The 27827-nt window shown below is 64.8% G+C and overlaps 3 protein-coding genes across 5 annotated transcripts; 1 reads left to right on the plus strand and 2 right to left on the minus strand.

The window, feature by feature from the left end:
- Nucleotides 1-1754: 1754 nt before the first annotated feature.
- On the minus strand, nucleotides 1755-14634 carry SLC4A1 (solute carrier family 4 member 1 (Diego blood group)). 2 transcript variants are annotated; one of them, XM_084221978.1, is made up of 20 exons: nucleotides 14590-14634; nucleotides 12065-12156; nucleotides 11860-11956; nucleotides 9525-9598; nucleotides 9162-9339; nucleotides 8951-9086; nucleotides 8654-8795; nucleotides 8202-8271; nucleotides 7479-7663; nucleotides 7033-7243; nucleotides 6735-6935; nucleotides 6390-6538; nucleotides 5751-5945; nucleotides 5192-5359; nucleotides 4955-5044; nucleotides 4678-4844; nucleotides 4314-4567; nucleotides 4060-4229; nucleotides 3705-3878; nucleotides 1755-3101 (listed from the first exon to the last, which is right to left on the minus strand). In XM_084221978.1, exons 2-20 carry the CDS (start codon nucleotides 12080-12082, stop codon nucleotides 3021-3023), a joined length of 2760 nt encoding a protein of 919 aa, XP_084078104.1. In that variant the 5' UTR covers nucleotides 12083-12156; nucleotides 14590-14634; the 3' UTR covers nucleotides 1755-3020. The 2 variants fall into 2 exon arrangements, with proteins under 2 accessions (XP_084078104.1, XP_084078105.1); XM_084221979.1 differs by lacking the exon at nucleotides 12065-12156 and having other exon boundaries at nucleotides 14590-14626.
- Nucleotides 14635-17624: 2990 nt separating this feature from the next.
- RUNDC3A (RUN domain containing 3A) lies at nucleotides 17625-20961 on the plus strand (the record flags this gene model as incomplete). The annotated part of the gene is made up of 11 exons (XM_084222001.1): nucleotides 17625-18001; nucleotides 18059-18174; nucleotides 18324-18457; nucleotides 18885-18970; nucleotides 19103-19192; nucleotides 19279-19359; nucleotides 19473-19638; nucleotides 19822-19979; nucleotides 20137-20274; nucleotides 20401-20507; nucleotides 20735-20961. 11 exons carry the CDS (start codon nucleotides 17625-17627, stop codon nucleotides 20875-20877), a joined length of 1596 nt encoding a protein of 531 aa, XP_084078127.1. The 3' UTR covers nucleotides 20878-20961.
- Nucleotides 20962-21778: 817 nt separating this feature from the next.
- On the minus strand, nucleotides 21779-27827 carry SLC25A39 (solute carrier family 25 member 39). 2 transcript variants are annotated; one of them, XM_084222141.1, is made up of 12 exons: nucleotides 27720-27827; nucleotides 25476-25584; nucleotides 25339-25398; nucleotides 24785-24829; nucleotides 24031-24140; nucleotides 23839-23906; nucleotides 23597-23721; nucleotides 23257-23430; nucleotides 23054-23163; nucleotides 22857-22938; nucleotides 22684-22764; nucleotides 21779-22604 (listed from the first exon to the last, which is right to left on the minus strand). In XM_084222141.1, exons 2-12 carry the CDS (start codon nucleotides 25570-25572, stop codon nucleotides 22486-22488), a joined length of 1071 nt encoding a protein of 356 aa, XP_084078267.1. In that variant the 5' UTR covers nucleotides 25573-25584; nucleotides 27720-27827; the 3' UTR covers nucleotides 21779-22485. The 2 variants fall into 2 exon arrangements, with proteins under 2 accessions (XP_084078267.1, XP_084078268.1); XM_084222142.1 differs by lacking the exon at nucleotides 24785-24829.

A 27827-nucleotide genomic window follows, 5' to 3' on the forward strand; every position in this document is an offset into this window, starting at 1 on the left:
GGAAAAGGGCCTGGGCTGAATCCTTGAAATTCAGGAATTGTTGCTATTTTGCGAGAGGGAAAAATTATAAAAGCAAAAAAACCAAAACCAAACCAACATAAAATATTTAGAGCCCAATCAGGCCCAACATGTGAAAATTGACATTTCTAATTTTTCAGGTTTTTTTTTAAATCAATGGAGTCGTCAATGTGCTCCAGTTCCAATTCTCCCAACGTGGTTTTGGGGCTTTTGTTACCAGCAAGACACAGCGGGGACCTGGGAATCATCCACAGCCCCTGCAGCAGGTGGGCTGGGAATGGGGACCCCCCAAATGCCCATCCAAACCACCCCCCTCTCTCCTTGCCCTTCCCAGGCCTTGCTTCTGACCATGGGAATTTTTTATTTGCTGTTAACTTGTGTCAATTAATATTTTTGGACAATAAAGCCACAGCTTTGGAGGTTTTTGTTTACTTTTCTACTTTTTCAGCGCACGAGCAGTGACACTGCCAGCAGATGCCAGCGTGTCCCGTGTCCCCTGCCCGGGGATGCGTGGAGCACCCTGTGATGCTGCAGGCTGCTGGGGTTCTCCTTTTCCAGGGATGATCCCCCTCTGGAACTCCATGTTCCCCCCCGCCCCTTCATTAGCAACCAATTAATTAGCATTTATTTCTCCTGACCTTCCCTAATTCCTTCCCCATTTCCCAGGGCTGAGGCAAGTTCAAAGAAGAGCTTGACCTAAATTCCCACCCCCAGCCCGGGCTGGATCCCACGGCAGTGACCTCGCTGCCATCTCCCAGGGAACAGCGAGCTCTTCCCAGGCTGGGAAACCTGAGGGGTGGGTGCAGGCAGTCCCTGGGGTCGGGAAGCAGGGATGGCAGCCCTCGGGATGGCAGCAGCGTGGCCTGCCCACGTGAGGCTGGCACAGGGACACGGGGACAAGGAAAAACCTCAGTGCTGGGAAGCGCCATCCATGTGCTTCCCTCTCTGGAAAATAGGGGCCAGCAGCTCTGATGGGCTTGGGACAACCTGGTGGCCACGCTGGGGTTTATCCCAGCCCCTCAGAGAGGCTTTGGGATCGAGGATGCTGCTCCCAGTTCCTGCCCCATGGACAGGCTGGGGGCGAACGGGCACGGCCCTTCCCACGGCCCCGCTGGTGTCGCCGGTTCCTTAATGGGATTGTGGATAATCGGGGTCAGCCCTGTGCCAGGGGCTGGGGGAGGGGCAGGGGCTGCTCTGAGTCCTGTGCCAGCAGCGCTGGATCGGGATATTCCCAATCCCCCCGGAACGGGGAGGGTTGTGGCAGTGCAGGGGGCTGGAGGGGGGATGAGCACCCCGGGATGGCTGCGGGGAGCAGCGCACAAAGAACAGCGAGGGATGATTCTGGGGAGCGTTCCAGAATGCCGGGATGCAGCGAGGATCTTGGGATTCTGGGATTCAGTGATATCCCAGGATACCGTGGCAAGGATCCTGGTGCAGCTGTGCTGTGCATTCCGGGGGGGCACGGACACCCTCAAAGGATGCTGCTGCTCTCTTCTGGGGCGGGGGGGAATTAGGGCACCATCCCAGACAATTCCCAGCTGGAAAGAAAACCCCCATTTCCTTTCTGATTTTATTTGATTTGTTTATTAAAGCCTGATACAGAGGTGTGGGGAAGGGAAGGAGAAACCCCCAAAGATCAAAACATTTTTATTTCAGACACATAATTAATAAAACTAAACCAACCCAAACGTGAGGCATGTGTGGCTGCCCCTTCCCCCCCCCCCCCCCCCCCCCACTGATTTTGGGGTTCCCTGCTCTGATTTATGCAAAAAGGAGCAAATTTGGAGCCTGATCTGGTGCTCTGCACCCTGGTCACATCCAACCCTTGGGGCTGCCCAGGGCAGAATCAGCCCTGGCAGGATTGGGGGATGCTTGGCTGGACTGGGAGCAATCCCAAGGGAAATGGGGCAAGACACGGTGAGCAAGCAAGGGAAGAATCAAGGAAAAACTACATGGATTTACCTGAAATGCTATAAAAATAAAGAGGACTAATTAACTAATTAAGACTAACTTATCAATTAAATGACGCTGCCAGACTGGTCCATAGAGTTTAGGCCCTGACCAGGATTCTTTAAAATCATCTTTTCTAGAAAATTCTAGGTTTTGCTATCATTCTCTAGTATATACACACACGCACATGGCCCCACTGCAGTGGGGGCACAACCAGCCTGAAAAATAAATTACAAACCCCCCCAGTAGCATCAAATATACAGATCACTCCTTGCAGCTACTTTTTTTTTCTCTTTTTCTTTTTTTTTTCTATTTTTGAGGTACTTTTTCAGCCTTTTTTTTTTTTTTAAGTTTTGCTTGGCTCTAAGTGAATTCTACCTGCAGAAGCATCAGCATAATTTTAAGTATTTTTTTTTTCTGTGTGTTTTAAGCATGATTGTTTTCATTGTAAATCTATAAACCCCCTTGCTGGACTATTTACACCCTGGCTCTGGGATGTGCTGGGAGTGCAGTGGAGCAGCTGCCACCATCCCCTGGAGCCAGCGATGGAGAAAATGGGAAAAGGGCTCCAAGGGTGGAGGGTCTGTCCCAGCTTGTTCAAAGTTCATCTGGGAAGAGGGGCTGGGCTGGGGGAGCTCCCCGGGGAGGGGGAGGACAGTGGGAGGGCCCCATCCTGCTGTATCTCTGTCCCTGCCTTCCTCCTCCTCCCTCCAGGGTCTTCCTCCAGCTCCTTCCCACACTGGTGGTGGCCTTGGGGACAGGACAGTGACACATCCCACCTTGCCACAGGTGGAGGGTGGCTCGTGGGGCCCAGGCAGCCCCTTCCCCAGCAGGCAGCAAAGTGGGGGTGAGATCACATCATCCAAAATACTTTTAAAAATAAACAAAAAAAAAAAAAAAAAAAAGGGAAAACCAAAAAAGGGTCCATTCCCAAGGGTGGGCAGGTGGGGACTGTGTCCCCAGTCCTTCTTGGTAGCCCAGTGGCCTCAGGGATGGCAGCAGTGGAGATGGAAGCAGGGCTGGGGGGGCACTGGGGGGCCGAGGGCCGGCCCTTAACTGGGCATCTGCACCTCGTTGTACACATCTGTCCCCTCTGCCTCTTCAAAAGTCACCACGGCGTCATCTGCGTCCAGCTGCAGAGAGGAGAGGCCGTGAGGGGGACAGGGATGGGGACAGGAATGGGGACAGGGACACTGACAGGGATGGAGATGAAGGAGAGGCTGGGGAATGGGATGGGGACAGGAATGGGGACAGGAATGGGGACAGGGACACTGACAGGGATGAGATGAGGGAGAGGCTGGGAATGGGATGGGGACAGGGATGGGGACAGGAATGAGGACGGGGACACTGACGGGGAATGGAGATGAGGAAGAGGCTGGGAATGGGATGGGGACAGGGATGGGGACAGGGGACACTGACAGGGATGAAGATGAGGGAGAGGCTGGGACAGGGATGGGGACAGGAATGAGGACAGGGACACTGACAGGGATGGAGATGAGGGAGAGGCTGGGAATAGGATGGGGACAGGGATGGGGTGAGGATGGGGACACGGGTGGGAATGAGGGATGCAGATGGTGACAGAGATGGGGATGGAGACGGAGGGAGGATGGAGATGGGGATGGGGAGGAGAACAGGGACAGGGATGAGGCAGGCACAGAAATGGAGATGAGGATGGGAGCAGGAACAGGGAGAGAGGTGGGGCTGGGGACAGGGCTGGGAGTGCCAGGGCTACGTACACATTTGAGCTCGATGTCCCGGAAGATCCTGGGGAGCAGGAAGCGCCGCAGGGGCACGGTGAGGATGAGGACAAAGGGCAGAGCCAGCGAGGCTGGTGTGGACTTCACCACCCACAGCACCACGAGGAAGATGATCTGGGTGAAGGTGAAGAGGTGCATCCTCCAAGTCTTCACCTGTGGGATGAGGAGCCGAGGGTTGAGGACGGGGACAGCGTCCCATACCCTTCCTGGGGTGTTGGCTGCTGGGGGAGCAGTGCAGGGTCCCCCCCAGCAGTGCTGAAGGAGGAGGTTCTCTGGGGAGCCCTGAGCAGCCCAGGACACCCCCAAACCCACAGCCACCCTGGGGGTCACTCACCCGGGTGACGTAGGGCTCATCAGGGTGGTACTTGGGGGGCTTCAGCAGGAGCAGGATGCGGTCAAAGAGCTGGATGCCAAAGAGGGAGGTGACCCCCATGTAGAGGAAGATGCCGAAGAGCACAGCCAGGGGGATGTACTTCAGGATGGGCTCCATCAGGATGGAGACACCTGTGAGGGAGAAGGAGAGATTGGGAAGAGTCCCTGGGGACCCCTGACCCTCTCTGCCCATCTGGGGACCCCTCCCCAGCTCACCAATGAGCACAGCCACCAAGAGGCCGCTGATGCGCTGCTCCTTGACCTCCAGGATCTGGGATTTCTCGCCCGGAGCAGAGGTCTTGCTCATGATGGTGAGGGCGTTGGCGTGGGTGATGGTGCGGACGGTGGTGGCACTGAGCCAGGGCATCCCAAAAAGGGCTGCCAGCCCCCCCATGGCCACGATCAGCAGCAGGTCCAGGTGGAAGCCTGTGCCCTTCACCAGTTTCCTCTCAGGCTTGCTGACAATGAGGCTGTGGGGACACAGGGACCAGTTGGTGACACAGTGCTCCAGGGAGGTCCCCTCTGTCCCCAACCCACCAGGCACCCCACAGCCCTCCCCTGCCCATATCTCCATCCTCACGTGGTGATCTGTGTCTCGAGGAAGATGAGGATGAAGACCAGAAGGGCGGGAATCACGGAGGCAAACATCATCCAGATGGGGAACGGGGTAGTGTCTCCCATGGGGTGGATGAACCAGCCCCGGGCAGTCGAGTTGGTGACCTGCAGCCCTTTGGGGACGCTGAGTTTCTGGATGAGAGCAGAGATGGGGGAGTGAGGGCTGGGACACAGGGACAAACACCTGCTCCCGTGTCCCCATGAGGGGACACCCCTTCCCCCCCAGCCCTGCCCTCCCAGACCTGGGTGTAGGTGTCGTTGATGAAGAAGTCAGCCAGTGCCATGATGAAGATGGAAATGGGCACCCCAAAGTCCCCGATCAGGCGCCGCACCTGTGGGGACAGCGTGAGAAACCTGCAGGGCCCCCCAGCCCGGGGGTCCCACCACCCCCTCCTCTGCAGGAATATGCACTGACTTTGCACAGCCTCAGCCACTGAACCCCCAGTTTTTCCATCCCCTGGGCATGGGGGGACCCTCACCTTGCCAGGCAGGAAGGAGCTGTTCTTGAACACACGGAGGAAGAAGGCCAGGAAGAAGGTGCCAGCCATGAGCACCAGGGACAGCAGCGCCGTGTTGGGCTCCGGCACCCCAGCCACATACTGAGGCTGCACATTGTAAGTCCTCTGCAGTGGGTGATGCTTGAAAATCTGGGGAGGGAAGAGGAGAGAGTGAGGGAGATGGGGATGGGGATGCCCTGCACCCCCCTGCCATGGTGGGAGCCCTGTCTGAGAGCCCAGCATGGATTGAGCAGGAGGGGATTTTAGGGTTTTGCAAATGGGGACAGAGCAAGGGCTGGGTGGTACAGTGGGGATGGACAAGTGTGCCCAAAATCCCTCTGCAGAGAGAAGCATGGATCACAGAATCACAGAATAGTCAGCACTGGAAGGGGCCTCATGAGCTGGAAAACACCTGGAAAAGGGAAGGCAGCACCAGGAGACTCCATCCCTCACCTGCATCCCACAGTTTCTATGGAAACCTGGGTGATAACCACAATCTGCTGCTCCCCCACACCCACCGTGGGACCCCCGTGCCCCTCACCGTGACCAGCTTGGAGAAGGTCTCAAAGATGAAGATGAGGGAGATGAGGAAGGAGAAGATCTCCTGGGTGTAGCGGGACAGGTAGCGCACCAGGAAGCTGCCCTCACAGGCCACCACCACCAGCACCAGCAGGATCAGCCAGAAGCCAATCCAGACCCGTCCCACGATGTATTCCAAGCCATTGCTGCTGCAGAACTGGGGAGCCAGAGGGCACAGCCCTGTCAGTGCCCTGGAGCCCCTGGCGTGGGCACCCAGCTCTGCTGAACCCACGTTGCCTCCCTGGGATGGGGGTGGGGGTACCTCGGATCCCTGTGGGGTCACCCACCCAGCAGCACCTGCCTGGGAACTCCCCTAGGGTGTCACCCACACAGGGTCAGCTGTTTGGCATCACCCAGGTGGTGTCACGCGCCTCACATCACCCCAGGGCCACCACCTGGGTGGCTCTACCTGTGTGGTCTCACCCTTGGGTCATCACACGGGTGGCATCACCCCCGTACACCCTCCATGTGCCATCCCCCTGTGCCACCCCCCTGCAGCTGCACCCTGTCCCTGTCCCAGGGCTGGTGGGGACACCCCAGCCTCACTGTGGGGACAGCTGGTGGCAGCTGGGGGGCACCCAGGGGCTCAGGGGACACCCACCGAGTAGAAGGCTTCCTCAAAGACCAGGAGGGGTCCCGAGAAGCCGACGACGAGGAGGGGCTGGGCGCTGAGGAGGCTGAAGAGCACGCACTGCACACAGGTGGAGATGAGCAGCTCCGACACCCCCATCATCCCCTTGGTCTTCTCACCTGACGGGAGCGGAGCCGGTGGGTGCCGGGCTGGGGGGACAGCGCTGTGCCCCCACCCCACACCTCTCAGCACTGGGATTGGGGGGAAGACCCCCCGTGGGATGGTGGAGACAAGGCAGAGACACCCCCAGCCCCACGCCCAGCTGGGGGGACATCCCCGTCCCCAGGAGTGTCCCCAGCCTGTCCCCCCCATTACCCAGCAAGCCCCCGAAGGTGATGGCGGGTGACAGCGCCGCGAAGTAGATGAAGATGACGGCGGCCAGGCACTGGGGGTTCAGGGCGTCCTTGATGTCGCTGAGGTATTTGGGGTACCGGCGGCGGATGTCCCGCACCAGCCCCCCAAAAGGCCGCCCCGTCCTGCGCAGGGGGTCGTCGTCCTCCTCAGCCTTGTCCGGCCCTGGGGACACATCAGGTGGCAATGAGGGGACCCCGTGTCCAAGGCGGGGGTGCTGCCAGCCACAGGGACAGGGGATTGTGGGGGGTCCCTGCCGTACCCAGATCCTTTAGGAAGTCCCCGATGTGCAGTCTCTCCAGGGGCTGGTAGCGCCGTCGGAGCAGCTCCTGCTGCAGCGGCACCAGGGCGCGGAGCAGCTGCTCGTTGGGGGCCTCGGTGGGTGGCAGGACGATGCTGGCATCCAGGAAATCCTCCACGCCCCGCAGCAGCTCCTGCCGCCCCTCGGCCAGGTAGGCGTCCCGGCGGAACACCTGCAGGGCGGCGCAGGGACTGAGCCAGTGGTGGCGCCCTGGGTGTCCCCATGGGGACGTGGGGACACGGGCTTGGGGATAAGGGGACATAGGGAAGTGAGGACACGGAGTTTTGGGGAGAGGGGCATGAGGCCACAGAGGACAGGGACATGGGGATCACAGGGGGACAAGGTGCATCCCAGGGATGGGGAGCCCAGGTGCTCGGGGGGTGGTGGCACCGGCGGGTGGCCCGTACCCTCTCGGACATCATGGTGGCGATGGCACGGCCGATCTCGTGGTAGCTGATCTGGGGCGTGTCGGGCCCCAGGACCACGACGAGGAAGCGGACGGGGACGGACACGTCGAGGACACCGTCCAGTGTCACCGCGTCCTTCAGGCGCACAAAGGCCAGCATTGGCTGCTCCAGGAAGGCTGCACAGCCTGGGGGGAGGATGGGACGGGACAGGGATCATGGGGGAACATGCACAGGGACACAGGGGAATGGGGACATGGGAGCACAGAGACACAGGGACAGCAAAACATGGGGACATCAGGAATGGAGATGAGGTGACACAGAGGCATGGGGACAAAGAATGGGAGAAGGGCACAAAGGTCACTGGGACAAAGGGGTAAGGGGACGTGTAAGTGCAAGGACATGGGGCATGGGCACAGGGACACACGGACACATGGATGGGTGGGCAGGGGAGTATGGGGACGTTGGGACACAGGGCACATAGAGGCATGAGGACATGGGGACAAGGGACGTGAGGAGAGGGGCCCAGAGAGCAGCGCTGAGCAGCAGCAGGCGGCGGTGAGAGCTGAGGACGGGGAGAGGCAAAAAAGGCACAAGAAAAGCAGCATGTGAGCGAGCGCAGCGAGGGGCACATGGCAAAGCTCCCCCTGCACCCCCCAACCCTGCACCTGCCCCCTGAGCCTGCACCCCCAGCACCCAGCACCCCCCATCCTGCTGACCACTCACCCACAAGGACCAGGGTGGCCTCGGTACCCTCTGGGATTGTCTCCAGGAGTTGGGGTTTGGGGACCCCGCTCTGTTGCAGGCAGATGGAGGACAGGAATCAGCCAGCCAGCCTTGGTGTCTGTCCCCCGTGGTTCTCTGTGTACCCTGCATGTCCCCCTGCTCTGCCCCTGTGTGTCACCCTCCACCCCCTGCATGTTTCCCTGCATCTCCTTCTCCTTGCATGTCCCACTCTGTCCCTCCTTCTGTTCCCTGTGTGTCCTTCTCCATCTCCTGCATGCCCCCCACTATTCCTGAGTCCCCCCTCTGTCCCCGAAGTGTCCCCACTGTTCCCTGTGTGTCCCCCTCTGCAGGTATGTGTGTGTGCACCCGTGTGTGTACCCAGCGTGCATCTCCCACTCCCAGCCCCGCACCCCAATGTCCCCAGTGCCCCCCGTGCCCCCTGTCCCACTCACCTGCTCCTTCCCTGCCATCCTGCTCATCTCCATGGGCCGCTGCTCCCGCAGGAGTGGCCGCTCCACGTCGGCCCGGCCGCTGCCCGAGCGCTGCACCAGCGCCGGCGGCATCGTCCACACCGACTCATCCTCGGTGGGGTGGCTGAGGACACCGGGGCGCTGTCACACACCACGGTGCCACCAACTCCTCCCCCAGACAGCCCCAGCTGCCCCCTCAACCCCAAAGCGGGCTGAGGGGCAAAGCTTTCCCACCCCAGAGCCCGGGACCCGCCCAGGGACCCCCAGCCCCGGCCGTACCTGTGGCGCAGGAGCAGCGTCCTCATGACATCGTCCCGGTCCTGCGGCTTCAGCTGCCCCTCGTAGATCAGCTGGTCCAGGAGGATGTGGACGATGGCTGGCAGCGAGTTGGCCTCCACGTTGAGGAGAATGGCACCTGTGGGGACAGCATTGTCACCATCCAGCCAGCACAGGGTCCTTGCCGGGTCCCCACCTCCGGAGGTGTCCCCACCTTTGTTCAGAGCCCGGCGGATCTCCAGGAGGCTGTGGTAAGTCAGGAAGGAGAGATGAGGCTGGCTCCAGTCTCCTGATTCCTGGAAGTCCTCCTCCAGCTTGAGCCAGTGGCCGGCCTCCATCCAGCACAAGTCCTTTGCATTGTCCAGGACCAGCTCGTGCAGCTCCACATATCCCTGCAGCCAGAGATGGAGGGGGTCAGCATGTCCCCTGGCCACACTGGGGACCCCCAGGACACTCAGCATCCCCCCTCAGTGCCCTGGTATCCCCAGGGCTGAGCTGTGAGGTTGGTCCCAGGGTCACCACAGTCCACCCACCCCCAGAACGGGCAGAAAATGGGGGTCCCTGGGGCAGCACCCACCTCATGGCTGTCCTGCTGGGACAGGAGCCTCCTGCTCCCTGCTGCCTCCAGGTCCACATCGTTCACTGACACAGCTGCAAGCGGAGCCACCAAAGCGTTAGCCAGTCCCTGCCCCAGCCCGGACCTCCTATCATCACACCCATCCCAGCCCCCTTTGGGGTCACCTGGACGTGTCCCCTTCTCCATCATCCCCACCCCAGCCCTGTTGGGCACTCGTGGACGTGCCCCCCGTGTTGTCCCACCCCAGACCCAGCTGGAGTTTGCTGGATGTGCCACTCCCCCATCTCTCACCCTGCCGGTGCCCATCTCGGTCCTGTCACATCCCCACAGCCCGCTCCCTGGGGCAGGGTGACAGTCTGGGGACATCACCGGAGCCGGGGTGAGGACGGGGCTCGTGGCCACCACCCTGCCACCGGCACAGCCCCAGCACCGAGCACCGCCTCCGGAATGGGGACACGGGGACAGCACATCCCCGGCCAGCCTGACCCCCGCGTTGTCCCTGTCCCCGTCCCCTGCCTACCTGCGGCCCCCCCTGCGCTCCCCATGTCCCCGCAGCTCCGTCCCTATAAAGTGGGGACCGATCCCCGCGGCCGCCCTGTGTGCACCGTAAATCCCGCAGCACTTCCTTTGCTGACAGTAAACACCAGCGCGGCTCCCGCCCGCCCGCTGTCACCCCACCGTGGGGACAGGCTCACCCCGTCCCTCCACCCTCGACGGGGACCACCGCGGTCCCCTCGCCGTCCCCAGCGGGGTCACCCGGCGGGGGGATGCTGCAGGAGCCGCATCCCGCTCTGCCGGGGGAAGGATGCTGCGCCCATGGGAGCAGGGATGGGGCGCGTCCCCTGGCACTGTGTCCCCGACGGTGCTGGCCGTGGCACGTGGGCACGAGCGTGTCCTCGTCCCTGCCCGCCGCCACCGCCACCGAGCCGCCCGGCGCCAGCCGGCGTTCAGCCCCAAGTGGTTCTTGTCCTCACCCCAAACAAAGACTTTATTTATCCTCAATCAGTGGGCGATTACGGGCAAGTGGCAGCGGTCACCCCGCGGCGTGCCCTGACGCCCGGGTGACCGTCCCCCCGCGGAGGGTGGGACACGGGGGTGGCAGAACCGGGGCAGGCAGCGCCACGGAGGGCTTGAGGTGGGGGGGACGCCGGGGCTGGCCTTTGTCCCCCGGGGCCCCCGCGGTCACTCACGCTGCCCTTCGCCACGGCTGGGGTGTCCCGGGGGGGCCCCGGCCGAGCGCCTCTTCCCGTCCAGGTCATAAAATCCCCGGCGGCCGGGCAGATACTGGCTGCAAAACACACACCGCGGGCACGGGGGTTCAGCGCCGGGCACCGCGGGTGCCACCAGCCTCCCCCGGGGATGCCAGCCGGGCAGGCAGAGCCCCCTCCCCGACCTGGGGACTCACCGCAGGGGATTCATCTCCTCCGCCCTGGCCCTCCACGCCTGCAGGGGGGACCCGATGCCAGCGCCGGCCCCTGCGCAGAACAGGCGGCAGCGTTACCCCATCTGTGTCACCCCAGCGGGGGACCCGAGCCCGAACACCCCCTCAGGGTGGCAGCTCCGAAACAACCATGCCTGGGGCAAGGGGATGCTGCGCAGCACGCAGACCCCCAAATTCCCCTCATCTCCCTCCCGGGGGGCTCAAGGACCTCGGGTGTCCCCAAGCTCAGCCCCACTCCGGGCACCCGCAGCTGGAGGTGGCACCTCACAGCTCCAGGGTTTCGGCAGAGGGACTCTCTGCCGTTGGGTGACGCCGCCCTGAGGGGGGGTGTCCCTGCCTGGCCCCGCTGCCACTGCCATTCTGGCACCCGGGAAAGACATCCATGCAAGACCTCTGTGCTCATGCAACTCATCTGTGCAACCCATGCAACGTGCCTGTGCCATGCTGGCACCCATGCAACGCGGTGCCGATGTGCCATGCGTGCCCACGAGAAGCTGGCAGCCATGAAACACCTGTGTCCATGAAACACCTGTGTCCATGCACTGCTGGCACCCATGCAACGCCCCTGAGCCATGCTGGTGTCCCTGCACAGCTGCGCCCACAAAACTCTCTGCCCACGCAATGCGTGACCTTGAGTTACTGGTGGCCCTGCAACGCTGGCACCTAGCTGGTGCCACTGTCCCTGCGGTGTCATCACCCCTGCAAAGCTGTCACCCGTGTAATGCCATTGTCACACATGCAACACTGTCACCTCTGCCACACCAGTGCCCGGGTGACACGCCGGCTCTGCCACACCCCTACAGTGCTGGCACCCCTGTGACACCGGTGCCCATGCAATGCCACCCCTGTGGCGCCCACGCTGCCAGTGTCCCCAGCACCCCAGGAGCCACTCACTGCTCATCTCGCCCAGCGACAGGTGGGAGCTCTTTAGGCCGGGGTCCTCGTAGCCTTCGGGGTCCAGGCTCCTCCTCATCCCCTCCTCGTAGGCCTCCTGTGGGACACAGAGAAGGGGGTCAGCAGGGTCGGGCACCCCCAAGGCCTCGCCGGGGCCGTGCCGGGGCGCAGCGGCGGAGCCGGGGCGGGGGCCGGGTGTCCCTACCTGGCCAGGCCCCTCCATGGCTCCGGGCACGGCCCCCGCTGCCGCCTCGGCGCGTCCCGGCGCTCAGCCCGGTGCCACCATAACCCGGCGCTCTGCGGGGCGGGCACGGGGGAAACGAGAGAGAACAAGTTAGCAGAGAGGAGGGCATCGCTCGGTGCCCCCGGGACTGGAGTTTGTCCCAAGGGCTGGGACTGGGGCCGGACGCCGTGGCCGTTCCCGCAGCCCCCGCCTGCCTAACCCGCTCCCCACGGGCTGGGAGGTCCTGGGCTTGGGGGTCCCCAGGGAAGTCATGCCCTGCCTTGTCGCCAGACGGGATGGGAACGGACGTCAGGACATGGCAGAGCCCCGGCAGCTTCCCACCGGGGACGTGGCATCCTGCCCTGAGCCACCCGTGCCCACGCACACCGTGCCCTGTGTCCGGGTCAGCCCCTGCACGGACCCACAGCCGGGGTCGGGTCCCATATGGACCCACGCTCAGGGACTGCGGTCCCACACGACCCTCTCGTGTGTGGGTGGGGGTCCTGTACAGACCCACGCACGTGTCTGGAGTCCTACACAACCCCTGCAGCCCCCTGCAGCCCCTTGCACCTGTATGAAGGTCCCGTGTAGTCCCACACACACGGGGTGGGGTCCCGCACGCAGTGCCCTGATCCCCCAGCACACAGCGCCAGCCCCTGGCAGAGCGGGGAGGGGGAGAAAGGGGGAAACTGAGGCACAGCTGGACGCACAGGCCCCCCCAAACCCAGGCGGGGTGAGCACCCCAAAGGGCCCGAGGGTGCACAGCTGGGGACGCCCATGCTGCCGCCCTTCTATCAGCCCCCATATCCCCTGCAGCACGCAGTGCCCGCCCCCCCTGTGACCCCTGTGTCCCCTGTCCTCCCCTGCGCGTCCCCTGCCCCCCCCGACCCCCCCGCAGCTGCCCCGGGGCTGCGCCGCGGGACAACCGCCAGGGGGCGCCCTGCCCCGCACTCCGCCCCCCCCTTTAACCCCCCCGGGGCAGCCCCGGAGGGACCCGGGGGGGTCCGGAGCCCCCTCCTGAAACCCCCTCACCGCTGACCCCCTCCCGCCCCAGCCCCGAGTCTCTGAGGAGGGGTCCGGGACCCCCAAAGCCGCAGTTCCAGCCGCTCCCTGGGGACTCCCCCCAGCCTGGGGGGCCGAGGGGCTCCGGCTGTCCCCCGCCACCCCGGCCCGGCGACCCCACTCGGGGGCTCAAGGGCAAGGTCAGGGCATGGGCGGCTTTGGGGGGAACCAGCCCCCCCCGATCTCACCAGGGTGGTGCAGGAGCTCGCTCCCGGCTGGGGGTGGCGGGAGCCGGGGTGGGGTCCCGGACACCTCGCGGGGGCCACGGGATCCCCGCTGGGGCCACACGGGATCCCCGGCGGGGCGCGGGAGCCGCGGCGGGGCCACGGGATGGACGGCGAGCCTCTGACTCGGCCGTCTCCTTCCTGCCCCGCCTGGCCCCGGGACCGGCGGCCCCCGGCCCCCTAGTCCGGCCTGTCCCGGGCCCCCCCGGCCCCCCCAGCCCGCCGGCGGCTCTTGCATCAGCCCGGTGCACCGGGCTGTGCCCCACTGATAACGCCCGACACCGGGCGTCGGCCCCTGCCCCGCTCCACCCGCTGCCCCCCGCTCTGCCCCACAGCGCCCCGGGCCGGGCTTCGGGACCGGGACCCACGGGGTGCTGCGGCACCGGGCAGCGAGGTCACCGGGACCCGCCGGACGCATCCCTGCGCCAGCCGCGCTGTGCAGGGCCCGCAGAGCCCCGCACGGAGCCCACGCTGCAGTCCTGGGCACGGCAGGATGGAGCTCGGAGCCCACAGCCCCCACATCGCACAGCCAGAGCGGTCCCGGGGTCCACACATTCCCCAGGGCACGGCTGGGGTACCCCCTCAGTGGGTACAACCCTGTGGGGTACCCCTCAGTGGGTACAATGCCATGGGGTCCCTCTCAGTGGGTACAACCCTATGGAGTCCATACATCCCCTGCCAGGCTCAGGACTGGGCTCGCACCTCCTGCACCAAACACCCCGCACGGCTCAGCCCGGAGCCCGCACACCCCACGCCATCCCCGCACGGTCACCGGGATCCTTCCTGCGGCCGCCACGGCTCCGTGGAGCCCTCACATCCCACACCACCCATGAGGCATGGCCGGGATCCCTCCTGCCTCCTCCGTCTGGAGTCAGCACATCCCAAACCATCCACGCAGCATGGGACTGCTCCTTCCCTCCGTGGGTACAGCCCCGTGGCTCCCTATGGAGTCCATACATCCCAGGCCATCCGTGCAGCACGGCTGGGGTCTCTCATGCCGCAGGTGCTCAGCACGGAGCCCGCACATCCCAGGCCGATCGCCCCGCACGGCCGGGACCCCTCTGGTGGCTCCCAATGGAGCCCAAATCCCCCATCCCACCCCAACACACCCCTGCCAGCCCGGGGGGCAGCCCAGGGTGCCCCCCCAGCCCCCCATCTCCCCGCCCACCCCGTGTCCCCCCTGGCAGACCCAGGGACACCCCGAGGTGACCCCGCACCTACCCCTGGGGTGCCTCCGACGCCCCTGCCGCGCTCTCTCTGCGGCTGCCCGGGGTGTGAGACGCCGATGCCTGAGTCACGCTCACCTCCCTAATCTTGCCCCCCTCGGGCTCACCCGGCCCCCCCCCGCCCCGTGGCCCCCCGTAAAAACAAGGTTATCGGGGTGCAACATCTGCAAAAGCTGCGCCTTGGCAAAGCCCCGCCTGCGCCCCGCTGTCCTCCTGTCCCGCACCCAGCCCGGCACCCCGGGACCTGCTCCCGCTGCCCCCCCTCGTCCCCCCAATCTTGTTTACCTCTGGGTTTCCCTGCAGGGAATCCCCGGGATCCCCCCGGTTGTCCCCCCTCCCCCTTTCCGCGGGGTTGGGGTGTTCTCTTAAAAAAAAAAAAAAATTGAAAAAAATGGGGGTTCCTGGGGAGGTTCCCCGGGGAGGAGGCGCGGGGGGGACACGGGGATGAGGTGTCCGTGTGTGCCATGGCACTGGTGGCACTGGGGTGCCCTGGAGAGGGTGGGGATGCTTTGGAGGAGGGTGAGGGGTGCGTGCACCTGCCTTGGTGCCCACCCATGGGCGCACCTGTGTGTGTGAGGGGCACACACAGCCCCGTGCGGGTGCGCACACCTGTGCTCACACCTGTGGACGTGTGTGCACACACACGTGCGTGTCTCTACATTTACAGCCTTCCTAAAAGGATCTCAGCCCCAAAATCCCAATTCTGGGGCAAGGGTGGGGTGAGTGAGCCTTACACACACCGCACACACACACCTGTGCACACACACACCTGTGCACACACACCTGTGCACACACACAATCCCATCCCAGCCCCGGTACCTGGGGACCCCCACAGGGTCCCCCCAGCAGTGAGGTGGCACCGGAGCTGTCCCCACCCTGCCTGGGGGCCCATCCAGGCTGGGGGCTCAGTTGCACACGCTGGGGACCTGGTGGCACCCTCAGGGGACGGAGGGGTGGTGCTGGGTCTGGGTGTCCTGATAACAGCCCCGGCCTTATCTGGGCACTGCCAAGGGCTCCCCTCCCTGCACAGCCTCGGGGATTTTGGGGGTCCCTCCCCACACTGTGCCCACCTGTCCCCCAGCTGGGTTCTCTTGGCCGACACCCCCTCGGCAGGGGCACAGCGGGCGTGTGGCACCCAGGTGGGCACAGGGAGGTGGCACATGTCCCCACGGGGGGTGTCTGTGTGCTGAGGGTGACTCTGATTTATTTGGGGGCTGTAGAGGTTGACGTGGCTGCTGTGGGATTCACCAGCCCCCTCCCCAATTTCTCTGTCACAACAACGGGGAAACTGAGGCACGGTGAAAAACGGAGGTGGAGGGGTTGCCCCTCAGCACAGTCAGCCCCCGCCCACCCCGTGAAGGGGGTCCTTGCCCCCCGCAGACCCCGCGGGGGGGGTGGGGGGTGATGTTCAGCCCCCCAAAACGAGGATCGAGGCAGGGCAAGGCAGGGGGTGCTGATCTGAGCCTGGGGTGGGCAAAAGACCCCCCTAAAACCCCCGGGGGTGCCCCCTCCCCGTGGCTTTACCCACGGGGTCCCCCAGCAGTGGCACGTCATGTCGGGAGAGACAGGTGGGGACCCCCCGGGGGACTCCGGCCCTCCCCTCTCTGCTCTGCCCCCCCCATCCCCCGGAGAGAGATTTGGGGGGCCGGGGGCGGGGAGAGCATCCCTTTGGGGGGGGGGCGGCGCACGGCCCGTGGCGTGGGCACCGGCGGAGCAAAGCCTGCGCGGTGCGGGGGGCCGCGGCCGTGGGCTGGGGGGGTCCCCACGGGGGAAGGGGCATCGCCCGTGGCCGTGGCGCCTGGGCCGCTGGATGGAAGCGAGCTGGGTGCCGGCTGCCATGGCTCTGGGGCTCTCCTCCAAGAAAGCTTCCTCCAGGAACATCGCCGTGGAGAGGAAAAACCTCATCACCGTCTGCAGGTGGGGGGCAGCCGGGGGGGCACCGCAAAATGGGGGGTGGGGGGGGAGAGGAGCGGGGGGAGGGAGAAGCGACCACCGCCGGTGGGGATGGAGGGGATGGGGGGCGGGGAGGGGCCGTGGTGGGGAGGAGGGTGGGGGGTTCATCCCTCCCCCCCGCCGCCCCTTCACCCTTTGGGGGGATTTGTTGTTGCTGCAGTCGCTTTTTGAGGGGGGGAAATTCAGGTTTGGAGGGGGGAGGAGAAGGATGGGGATGCGGGAAAGGTGGGGGGGGGGGTGCGCGGAGCTGCGGGGCCGCGGGGCTGCGGGCAGCGGGGCCGGGGCTGCGGCGCTGCGGGGTTCCAGGGGGTTCCGGGGGGTTCCGGGGGGCTCCGGGGAGACTGCGGGGATCTACAGGGGCTGGGGGGTCGTGAAGGGGGAGACGGGGGGCGGGGGACACAGTGACAACATGGAGGCGGCCGGCGCGCGGATGTCGGGGACCACTGGGGATGGCGGGGGGATGTGGAGGGTGAGGGGGGTGCTGGGGGCGGCGGGGTGCGGTGGGGGGGGGGCTGGGGTTGGGGACCCCCATGCAGGCGGGGGCCCAGGAAGTGACGTCAGGGCCCCGGAGCGGCGGGGATGGGGGATGAAGGATGGAGGATGAGCGTTGTCATGGAGACTCCCGGCTGGACCGGGATGGGGGGGGCAGGAATGGGGTGCAGGGACGGGGTAGGGGGGGCTGGCGGCTCCTGCCGGGGTGCGGGGGTGGGGTGACAGCCCCGGGGGCCCGGTAAGGAGCTGCTGGTGCTGGGAGTACTGGAGCCTGGCCCAGGGCTGGGGGGATGTGGGAGGTACCCGGGCCTGGGCAACCTGGCAGGGACCACCAGGATCTCATGTGGGGGTCTGGGGACCCCAGGGCTCCTCAGCGTGTCACGTGGCACCTCCAGACCCCACTGCCATGACATGGGGACCCAATGGATCTCCTTGCCATGGCATGGGGCATCTAAAAACCCCACTGTCACCACATGGAGACCCTCTGGATCTCCACCAGGATGCCTCCAGCCCTCACCGCTGTGCCGTGAGGCACCTCCAGACCTCAGTGCCACCATGGGACACCCTCCACCTGCTGCCAGGGGGATGGCCCAGGCAGCTGTGACCCACAGACCCCACAGAGGGGGCGATGCCCCCCAGGCAAACACCTGCCCCGTGCCTCCCTGGCCTGGCTCGGCGGGTCCGTGCCGCGTCCTCGGCGTCGCTGCGCCCCGAGCACGAGCGGCCAGGCGGAAGGGGAAGCCATCACCGCCCGCGCACGGCCGGGAGGAAGGGGGCCTTTGTTCGCCCTTCCTGGCCACTTGCACGGCGGGGAGCAGCGGCCGCCCCTCGGGGTCCCTGGGGACGCGGGGACAGGGGGGTCACCGAGCCACAGCCCAGCCCGACGCCCTCTTCCCGCTGCCGGGAGCGGGAGCCAACAGCTGGAAAAGAGCTTTGCTAAAAACCCTGCCTGTGCCAGGGGGGTGGGTGCTGGGTGCGTGTCCCCTCCCAGCTGTGATGCCCGTCCCCTCCCTCGCCAGGTTCTCGGTGAAGACCCTTCTGGAGAAGTACACGGCGGATCCCATCGACGACTCCTCCGAGGAGTTCGTCAACTTCGCTGCCATCCTCGAGCAGATCCTCAGCCACCGCTTCAAAGGTAGTGGTGGCCTCCAGGACTGTCCCTGTCCCATCCCTGCGTCCCGTGGTGGATGGGGACGCACATGCCTGCGCCAGGAAGGGTGTCCAGCTCTGCTGGAGGGGCTCTGCTGGCACAGCAGCCCCTGAGCAGCCCCTGGGTGCCCACAGGCCCTGTCAGCTGGTTCAGCTCTGATGGACAGCGCGGGTTTTGGGATTACATCCGCCTGGCCTGCAGCAAGGTCCCCAACAACTGCGTCAGCAGCATCGAGAACATGGAGAACATCAGCACCTCCAGGGCCAAGGTCAGGAAGGCACCAGTCCTAGCCCTGTCTTTGTTCCTGTCCCCATCCCCTTTTCTATGCCTGCCCCTGTTTCCATTCACTCCACCCTGACTCTGATAGATGGACCTATCTACATTCCCATCCCACCCCATCCCATTTACATCCCCATCCCATTTACATCCCCATCCCGTTTACATCCCCATCCCCATCCCCACCCCTCTGTGCCCTCACCTTGCCCCCTTCCCCTGCCCTCCTGCAGCTCCATCCCACACCACAGGGACCCTGGGACACAACAGCAGCTGTGGGTCCCCACGGTACCAAAAACCAGGCTGAAAGTCACTCCTGTTGGGGACCTCCAGCTGCTGCCCAGAGTGCTGGGGGTGGGTGGGAATGTGGGGACCCCCGAGGCAGCCCCCACCCTCAGGACTGCCCGGGTGCTGCCTCGCAGGGCCGGGCCTGGATCCGTGTGGCGCTGATGGAGAAGCGAATGTCCGAGTACATCTCCACGGCCCTGCGGGACACTCGCACCACCAGGTGAGCAGCCCCGGCCCTGCCGGCCACGGCCACACCTGCAGCAGGGTGTGTGGGTGTGCTGGGGTGGGTTTTGGGGTGCCAGGGTGGGTTTTGGGGTGCTGGGGGGCACAGCCAGCTGTGTGCTCCTCACAGGCGGTTTTACGATGACGGGGCCATCATGCTGCGGGAGGAGTCCACGGTGCTCACGGGGATGCTCATCGGGCTCAGCGCCATCGACTTCAGGTAGGGACAGGTGGCACAGTGGGACACAGGCCCCGACTGGCATCCTTGGGGTTCCCTGACCTTCTTCTCCCGCTGCTTCTGCTCAGTTTCTGCCTGAAGGGAGAGGTGATGGACGGTAAAACGCCCGTGGTCATTGACTACACGCCCTACCTGAAGTTCACGCAGAGGTAGGAGCTGGGGTGCCCTCCTGGGCTGGGGACCCCCCTGTCTCTGCCCCAGCACCACGATGGGGCTCCCTGAACCCCTGACAGCCCCTGCTGAGCCCCCACACCCCCCCCAGCTATGACTACCTGAGTGAGGAGGAGGAGCGGGGCAGTGTGGAGAGCAGCACGAGCGAGGACAGCTCACCTGAGCACCCCTACCTGCCCCTGGTCACCGACGAGGACAGCTGGTACAACAAGTGGCGCAAGATGGAGCAGAAATTCCGCATTGTTTATGCCCAAAAGGTACCAGGAGCCAGGCTATCAATTTCCCCAGGATGCTCCAGCCTGGAGTGTCTCGGACTCAGTGGTACCCTCGGCCTTTCATCCTGCTGCTGCAGTGACCCAGCCCACTCCCTGTCACTCTGGATGGCCCTGGGGACACTGGGGGTGGTGGCAGCAGGGCACCACTGATGGGGACCCCTACAGGGGTACCTGGAGGAGCTGGTGAGGCTGAGGGAGTCACAGCTGAAGGACCTGGAGGCGGAGAACAAGCGGCTGAAGCTCCGGCTGGAGGAGGTGATGGTGCAGAACCAGCTGGAGAAGAGGGAGCTGGAGGGCGTCATCCTGGAGCTGCAGGAGCAGCTGTGAGTGGGGGCTCAGGGGGCTGGGGGTCCTTGGAGCCAGGCTGCCCCACAGGCCCTGGGTGTCCCCAGTGTCCCACATGTCCCATGGGCTGTGTCACCTGGCAGGTCCCTGGCACTGGTGGCTGTGCCAGGTGCTGAGCACCCGCTTTTGCTGCAGGACGGGGCTGATCCCCTGCGAGAACCCACAGCTGGCCCAGCTCTCCAAGGAGATGGTGACACCCCTGGTCAACCAGTGGCCCTCCCTGGGGACCCTCAATGGCAACGAGAGCGGCTCGGACAGCAAACTCTACAGAAGGTAAGCTCACAGTGGGGGCAGAGACCAGCCAAAGCACCCTGCCCTACCCCGGGGGGGACACAGAGGGTGTGGGAGGGGCAGAAGAGCTGTGCCAGCCCCAGAGGGCTCAGAGCTGTCCCCCTGCAGGCACAGCTTCGTGAGCACCGACCAGCTCTCGGCCGAGAACAGCCTCAGCTCCGACTCCCAGCGCCTGGGCGAGGGCAAGCGCGAAGGGGAGCCCTGGGGGCCCTTGGGTAAGACCCCCCCCCACCCACCATAGGGTGCCCCCGGGGCTCAGCACTACTCCCCACATGCACCCGGGTGTCAGGACCCACCAACAGCCCCCTCCTGATGGTTGGGATGCTGCCCCAGCAGTGCAGGGACACCCAGGTGGCCCCCGGAGAGGTGCTCCCTGTCCCCCCGGGGTGGCAGGGCAGGGACACGAGGCCGAGCCCCCTGTGACGCCCACCTCTGCCCGCAGGGAAGGACCCCACGCCCTCCATGCTGGGGCTCTGCGGCTCCCTGGCCTCCCTGCCCAGCTGCAAGTCCTTGGCCAGCCTCAAGTCCAACGAGTGCCTGGTGAGCGACAGCACGGAAGCCAGCCCGACCCGCAGCCCCAGCTGAGACCCCCGGCCCCCGCGCCGCCCCCCGGCCCCGCGTGACGGCACAGGACTGACCGGGCTCGGCCCCCCTCGCACCCCGGGCCCGACGAGGGACTCGCCGATCCCACCGGGGAGCCTGGGGACGGGCATCCCCCTCCCCACCTTGAGACCCCACCCGGCTGCGCCTCTGCCCCCCAGCCCGGACCCCGGCTGGAGACACGGACCTGTAGGGATGGGGGTGCAGGACTGGGGGGAACGAACTGTGCCACGGTGGGGGGGACACTGGCAGTGACGGCTGCTGGGGAGCAAGGGGGGGTCGGGGCCAGGCCCCTTGCAGGGGTGAGGGTCCAGCGTGGCCCCGCTGTCCGTCCTGCTCAGCCCTCGGTGCCCACCCGGGCTGCGCCTGCCTGGCCTCCCCCAGCTCCCCTGCACTGTGGGGGGCTGCCTGTTCCCCCTTGCAGCAGCATCCCCACGACAGGGGGAGGACTCTTCTTCCCTCTTCCTCCCCATCCTCCCCTGGGTTTTGGGTTGTTTTGGGTGGTTTTGGTTTTTATTTCAGCCCCATCTGCCTTGTTGGAGCAAAAAGGAATCAATAAATGCAGCAAGCAGAGCTGGCCTGTCACCCACCTCCCCAGCTGGGAACAGACCCCTTGTGTCCCCCTGCCACAAGGTCCTGGCTCAGGCAAGGATGCTGGGGCACCCAGTGAGCCTCCTGCAGCCCCTCTGGGCAGGGAGAGCACCTTTGGGCCACAGCAGAGCACCAAGGCTGGGGGTCCTGGGGTCCCCTAGCCCCCAGTAAACACCCAGCAGGGACCCTGTGGGTGACAGTACCCTGCCCACACAACAGGGCCGTGGCTGTCACCCCCCAGGTATCTCTACAGCCCCCCAGAACACAGAGAGAAATCCTTCCACTAAGAGACAATTGTTTTATTTAAGAAATTAGGAGAAGTTCCCTCCATGAGTCCCGGGATAATGGGGGCAGTGCCCACAGAGCTGGGGCAGGCCCTTGCAGTGAAAGGATGGGGCAGGGGGGCCACAATGGCCCCCCCAGAGCAGCAGTGAGGTCTGTCCCCACACAGGGTCTAACAGGGGACATACCAAGTGGGAGGAGAGGTCCAGAGGCAGGGAGAGGGTCCTGACGTGTCCCCATGCCATGCAGAGCCAGCAAGGCGAGGCTGTGTGTGAGTGATGGTCAGGAGGGGCAGATCCCCAGGCACAGCAGGGCTGGGGGGCCCAGGCAGGCAGAAAAGCCCCCGAGGTCTGGGGTTTGGTCCTTGCCAGCCCCAGCTCCATCTCCTGCCAGGCCAAGTCTCTTGGGATACTCCATCCTTGTGAGAGTGTCCATGAATCCAGCAGCAGCATCTGTCCAGCCCCAAGGGATGGGTGTGGGGGGCTCCAGATCCCCCCCAGTGTCACAGCAGCAGGCACAGATGTCCCCCAGAGCAGCTGGAACAGGGAGTGGGGCAGGCTGGCCTTGGCTCTGTGTGTGGGCAGCGGGAGGCAGAGCAGGAACGAAGGCACTTGGGCTCTGCACGGCCGAGTGCGGATCGCCGCTCCTGGGACACCTGGCTGGAGCAGGGCTGGCACTGTCCCCTGGGCACGGCCACATCCAGCCCTGCCCCAGGCCTGCTCACAATCCCCGCAGCTGCTGCTCCTGGTTCAGCTTCTGGAAGAAGCTCTTTCCAAACTCATAGGTGCTGATCATGATGGCGCAGGCAGGTGCCACCTTGATGACACGGGGCAGGAACCCTGCAAGGACAGCGCCGTGAGCCCTGGGGTGACACCAGGGCACCCAGAACCCCAGCACGGGGCCGGGGCACATCCTCACCTGCAAACAGGCCCCGGGTGCCAGACTCAGCACGGATCCGCTGCATGAGCAGCCAGGTGGAGGAAGGCTTGGAGGCTGTGACTGTGGGGAGAGGGCAGCAGGTGAGGGTTGGGGGACACCCATGGGGAGTGCTGGTTCCCCCCCAGGCACCTGCCTGGAGCCTGGCCCCTCACCTGGGTGCACCTCACTGTCTCCCAGCTCAATCTGCCGCTGGGTTTTGACCACGTCGAAGGGCAGCGTCAGCACCGCGGCCACCTGTGGGGTTGGCACTGGATGGTGAGCCAGGACGTGGGGTTCCTGCCCAGTGCCAGCTCTGTTGTCACCTCCCAGCAGCATCCCAGCCCCACTCCTCCCAGCATCCCAAACTCACCGTGCCAGAGATGGCCCCGGACGCGAAGCTGACCATGAACGTGGCCCCGTCCAGCCAGGCCTGCCTAGAGAGCCACGTCCTCACCAGCTCGTAGTTAAACCAGTACAGAGCTGGGAGAGAGGAGACACCAGGGCTACCAGTGGGCACCCCCAGCAGCACAGGGCTGCCCTGGGCCCCCCACGCCCCAGTGCCCCCCGGCTTACCCGAGAAGGGGACGTCCCGCAGCACGGTGGGTCCCCAGCCCCTCCAGAGGGACAGCCAGCCGTCCTGGGCCACTGCTGACTGGATGCAGACACGCAGCTCGCGGTAGCTGAGCTGCTGGGACTGCATCTTGGTGCGGATCAGCTCCAGGGGGCTGATGACTGTCACAGCACCCACTGCAACACAAGGGACACGGGGAATGAGCTCTGTCCGCTCTGTCCCAGAGCCACCAGCACCGTGCCAGGAGAGCCAGGCACTGAATGTGGGCACTGAGACCTGCCACGCTCTGCTGCCAGGACAGAGGGTGGGCACGGGGGGACCCCAGAGAGGAGGGGGACTCACGCCTGGCGAGGGCCCCAGCCAGCAAGGGGACGTAGTGGTTCCAGCTCCCCATCCGGGTGCGCAGGTAGTCCCGGAGCTGGTCATAGGTGGTGAAGTAAATGACAGTGGCTGGCACAGCCATGACCCTGCAAGGAGGAGAAGGGCAGTAAGGGGCACATGTCCTCCCTGGGGGCTGGCAGGGGGCTTGGGACCTAAGTCTGTGTGCCTGGGCAGGTGCTAACAGCCAGAATTCCCAAACTCACAGGGTGGGGGGCAAGCCGCTCCACAGAGATCTGATGCCCTCATTGCGTGTGATCTTCACAAAGGCATCCTGGGGAGAGAGCGGAGCACCAGGGACAGCAGTTACAGGTGGGAGAAGGATGAACAAACGCCCAGAAAACACCCTGACACCCCTCTGGGGTGGGGAGGCCCCTGGCCATGCCTGGAGCTCCTACCAGCGTGCCGGTGAAGTGGCCGGGGGCCTTGTACCAGGCAGTGCAGGTGTTGCCATTCTGGCAGACGTACAGATGGTCCATGAGCCCGTTGCAGTAGAGGAAACACTTCCCTGAGGCAGGAAACAACAGCACTGCCATCACACAGGAGACCCTTCCCCTCTGCCCCATGCCCTGCACATCTGATCCCAAAGCTGTCACATCTTCCAGGAAGGAGCCAAACCCTCAGTGCTTGAGCCCACTGTGGAGCAGTTTGAGACTTGGAGGGGAACAATCCTGCAGCAAGGGTCTGATCATGGCCAGAACCAGGGGAGGGGGACAGCCAGCTCCATGGCAGGGGTGGGGATACAGCAGGACCCACTGCCAACAGTGGGAGAGGGTTTATGCCTCACCTGGTCTTGGCTCTGCTGCCCTGGCACAGTGGGGACATCAGCATTGGCCCCTCCACTGTGCTCTCAAGCCAGGCACAAGGGACACTGGGCAGCAGAAATCCAAGGGGACTTTGATGTGGCAACAGCACAGAGTGACAAGACCACACACAGCCAGGCCAGCTGCACAACAGATCCCCACAGACGTGGCACAGCCAGCCCCAAAGCAGGGCTGCAGGGCAGCCTGGGCTGGGGACAATGTCAGCCCCCATAGTGCAGGGATGTCCTCACAGCCAGAGGAGCCCAAGCCACCACCAGTAGAGAAGCAAACCAGGATGAAGGCTTGGGAAAGCAAAGCCACTGGCAGCAGGAGCCCCTGGCGTACTCACATGTGGCCGGCTGAGCGCCCCAGGGCCCTGACTGCGCTGCCAACACTGAAACACACAATGGGGACACACTGAGCAACCACACAGGGGACATGCCACCACCCGGGGCTGGGCAGCGGGACAGCTCTGTGGATGACTGCATGCCCCCACAGCCACTTGCCACGCAGTTCCTATTGTCACCAAACCGGTCCCTTGGGGCCAGCCCCAGCCCAGTGACCCCACAGGAAGGGGCAGAGCCCAAGGGAGCTGCATGGAGACTGGAACAAAGGCCAGCAGCTGCAGCAGGCTGAGCCTCTGGAGGGCTGGGGGCTGCCGGGCACAGCGCTGACCCCCTCAGCACCGGGCTGTGGCGGGGGAAGGACAGAGCCAAGCACCAGCCCAGCTCCCCCAGCAGGGCCCCCGGGCCCGTGAGGACGAGGGGCCCATGGTAACCTGCCACCTCACCGTGGCCCCACGCTCCAGAGCAGAGACACCCTGCCACCAGCTGTGCTAGCTGAGACACCCCTGCTGCCAGGGGGACTGGCTGCAGCCCCCCGCCCTGCCCTGAGCAGAGTTACCTTTGGAGAAGGGGGTCCTCTGGGCCTGCAGCCGGATCTTCACCACGTCCAGCGGCGTCACTGCAAAGACACCATCCCTTAGCCATGACAGCCCCCGTGCCAGCCCCCCGCCCCGGTGACCACCCTGCCAGGCTCACCAAAGAGGGAGGTGAGGATGGCCCCTGTCCCCGAGGCCAGCATCTGCTGCAGTGGCGTGATGCCCCCGCCGGGGCTCGGTGGCATCTTCTCAGCCATGACACTGTCCCCCTGCAAAGCACAGCAGGGGATGCTCGAGCCTGGGGGCTCCCAGTCCAGGGATGAGGTCCCCTGGGAGCCCCCCCAGCATCCCCAGTCCAGCAGAGTGTCCCACAGGTGTCCCACGCCCGCTGTGCTATCGCTGCTGCACACAGCAGACGAGGGCCCCCCATAATCAGGGTGTCCTGGGGGGGGACAGGGACTGTCTCCCAGGGCCGGCCCAGCCCTGATAACACCCCCTGGGCCCACACTGGCAGCAGGCCCAGCCTGGCTGGAGAGGTGGAGACAGTCCAGCCTTCCATGTCCTTGGGGAAGGAGGACTGTCCCCTCCCTGCTCTCGGAAAATTAAGGAAAGGAAGGAACAAAGTCCAAAGACCAGCCATGCTGTGAGCCCCCCCCAGCTCTGGCTAGGACGGCAGCAGAGCCCAGTGCAGCCATGGCAGGACACCAGGGAGGGGGAGATCCCCCTCGTGAGTTTGCAACAAGAATCCCAAGAAGGGTTTAGGCATCTCAAACCTCCTGTCTGATCCCGCTGGGGTTTGGCAAGGCTGCAGCCTCCAGGGCTGGTGTGCTGCCCTCGGGAAGCAGGGGATATCACACCCTTCCCAGGGAGAAGGATGTGGAGAAATGACCCTCAGCACATTCAGCACCAGCTGCTCCCTCTCGCTGCAGCGAGGGGATCATTATCATGCTGGGACAGGGCCATGGCAGGAGAGCTTCCAGGCTTTGGAAACCCAGGGTTCTTTAAAGCCTGGGAATGCAGCAAAAAACCTTCACCACCTGACTCATCAATTTGCAAGGTCAGAGAAGTCATAAATCTCTCCTTTACGGGCCCTGTAATTGTTGGGTGACCAAGGCTGCAAGCTGGGACAGGTCTATCCTGAAGCCACACGTGCCAGCCCCCCAGGGAGCTGGGTCTGTCCTGGCACAGGCACCAGCCCCGCTGGGAGAGCTGGATCTATCCCAGCCCTGCACATGTGCCAGCCCCACGGGGAGCGGGGCCTGTCCTGAGCCCAGGATGTGGGTGCTCTTTGGGCACGTGCCCCACTGACCCCATAGCCATTGCAAAACCCTGCCACGGGCAGGGCACTGGCTACGGATCCTCGCCGTGACCCAGCCCTCCTGCTCCGCCTGACGCAAGCCAGGGGAAATCTCTTGCTCCCAGCACTGCCCCACCTGATAAACTCACTCCTTATGACGTGCCCCAACACAGCCCCGCTGCTGGTGCTGGGGCAGCAGGGCACCTCCAGGCCCTCCTGTTTGTGTCCAAACTCCCCTCTCAGCTGGGAGCTGCTCCCTTTTCTGTGCAGGGTAAAATATGCTCCTAAACCCAGAACCCTAAAATATGCCCCTAAACCCAGAGCCCTAAAATATGCCCCTAAACCCAGAGCCCTAAAATATGCCCCTAGACCCAGAGCCCTAAAATATGCCCCTAGACCCAGAGCCCTAAAATATGCCCCTAGACCCAAAACCCCTGCTCTGCCTGGCGTGTCAGTGGGGCTGGCTATGGCACGGTGACGATCGGGACAACACGGGGAAAAAAACCAGCGGTTAAGATGATCAATGCAAACAATTCCCAGGGTCGGGGGCCTGCGGGGAAGCTCGAAGGGCTCTTGCCGGGCTGGAGGGGCCCGGCTGACTCCAGCCCCGAGCCAGAGGGAAATCCTGCCGGCGGATCCCCTCGGCCCCGGGGATGGGAAGCTGGGTGCCCACCTTGCAGCCCGGGGGGATCCCCTCCTGCCGGGGCACAGAGCGCTCTCCCCGGAGCAGGGACAGCCTGGCCCTCTGCCCCAGAGAACCCCGGCGGGGCAGCTCCCCATCCTGGAGCCGAGCCCCTGCGCGGCCTTCTGCAGCCCCCTGAGGGGTCTGTGCCCCTCATCAGAGCTCGGAGCCCCCAGCCCAGGGCTGTGCCCCCTCCACCGGGGTATGCAGCCCCCTCCCCCGGCCCTACGCCTCCCTCTCGCAGGATCTGCAGCCCCGGCAGTCCCGGGGAGCGCCCCCCCCCCGGGAGGGGAGCCCGGGGGTCCCTGAGGCCGCACGACCCCCGACTCCGGGGGAAACTGAGGCAGCGGTCACGCGTGCCGGCCCACGAGGGGGATGACGTGGGGGACGGGGTGTCGGGGGAAGTGCCGGGGGTTCCGCCCCACCTGCTCATTCCAGCCAGGCTTGGCGCGTCCCTCCGGGACCGGGAGGCGGCTCCGCGCCGGCGGCGCCTTTAAGGAGCCCCATGGGCGCCCCTCGCCCTCCGCCGCGCT

Source organism: Fringilla coelebs (genome assembly GCF_963513975.1).
Source record: "Fringilla coelebs genome assembly, chromosome: 27".
Classification (NCBI taxonomy): Eukaryota; Metazoa; Chordata; class Aves; order Passeriformes; family Fringillidae; genus Fringilla; species Fringilla coelebs.

Bases quoted from the DNA above. Each gene is read 5' to 3' on its own strand.
- SLC4A1 (XM_084221978.1), bottom strand. The intron at 9,340-9,524 runs GTGGGTGCTGCC...CTCTGGCTGCAG, and splicing joins CCCAGCAGGACAGCCATGAG to GGATATGTGGAGCTGCACGA. The intron at 6,936-7,032 runs GTACGGCAGGGA...ATGTGTCCCCAG, and splicing joins GGACTTCCTAAAGGATCTGG to GGCCGGACAAGGCTGAGGAG.
- SLC25A39 (XM_084222141.1), bottom strand. From the start codon at position 25,572: ATGGCTGAGAAGATGCCACCGAGCCCCGGCGGGGGCATCACGCCACTG. The intron at 25,399-25,475 runs GTGAGCCTGGCA...GTGTCTTTGCAG, and splicing joins CATCCTCACCTCCCTCTTTG to TGACGCCGCTGGACGTGGTG. The intron at 24,830-25,338 runs GTAACTCTGCTC...TGTGTGTTTCAG, and splicing joins GAGGACCCCCTTCTCCAAAG to TGTTGGCAGCGCAGTCAGGG.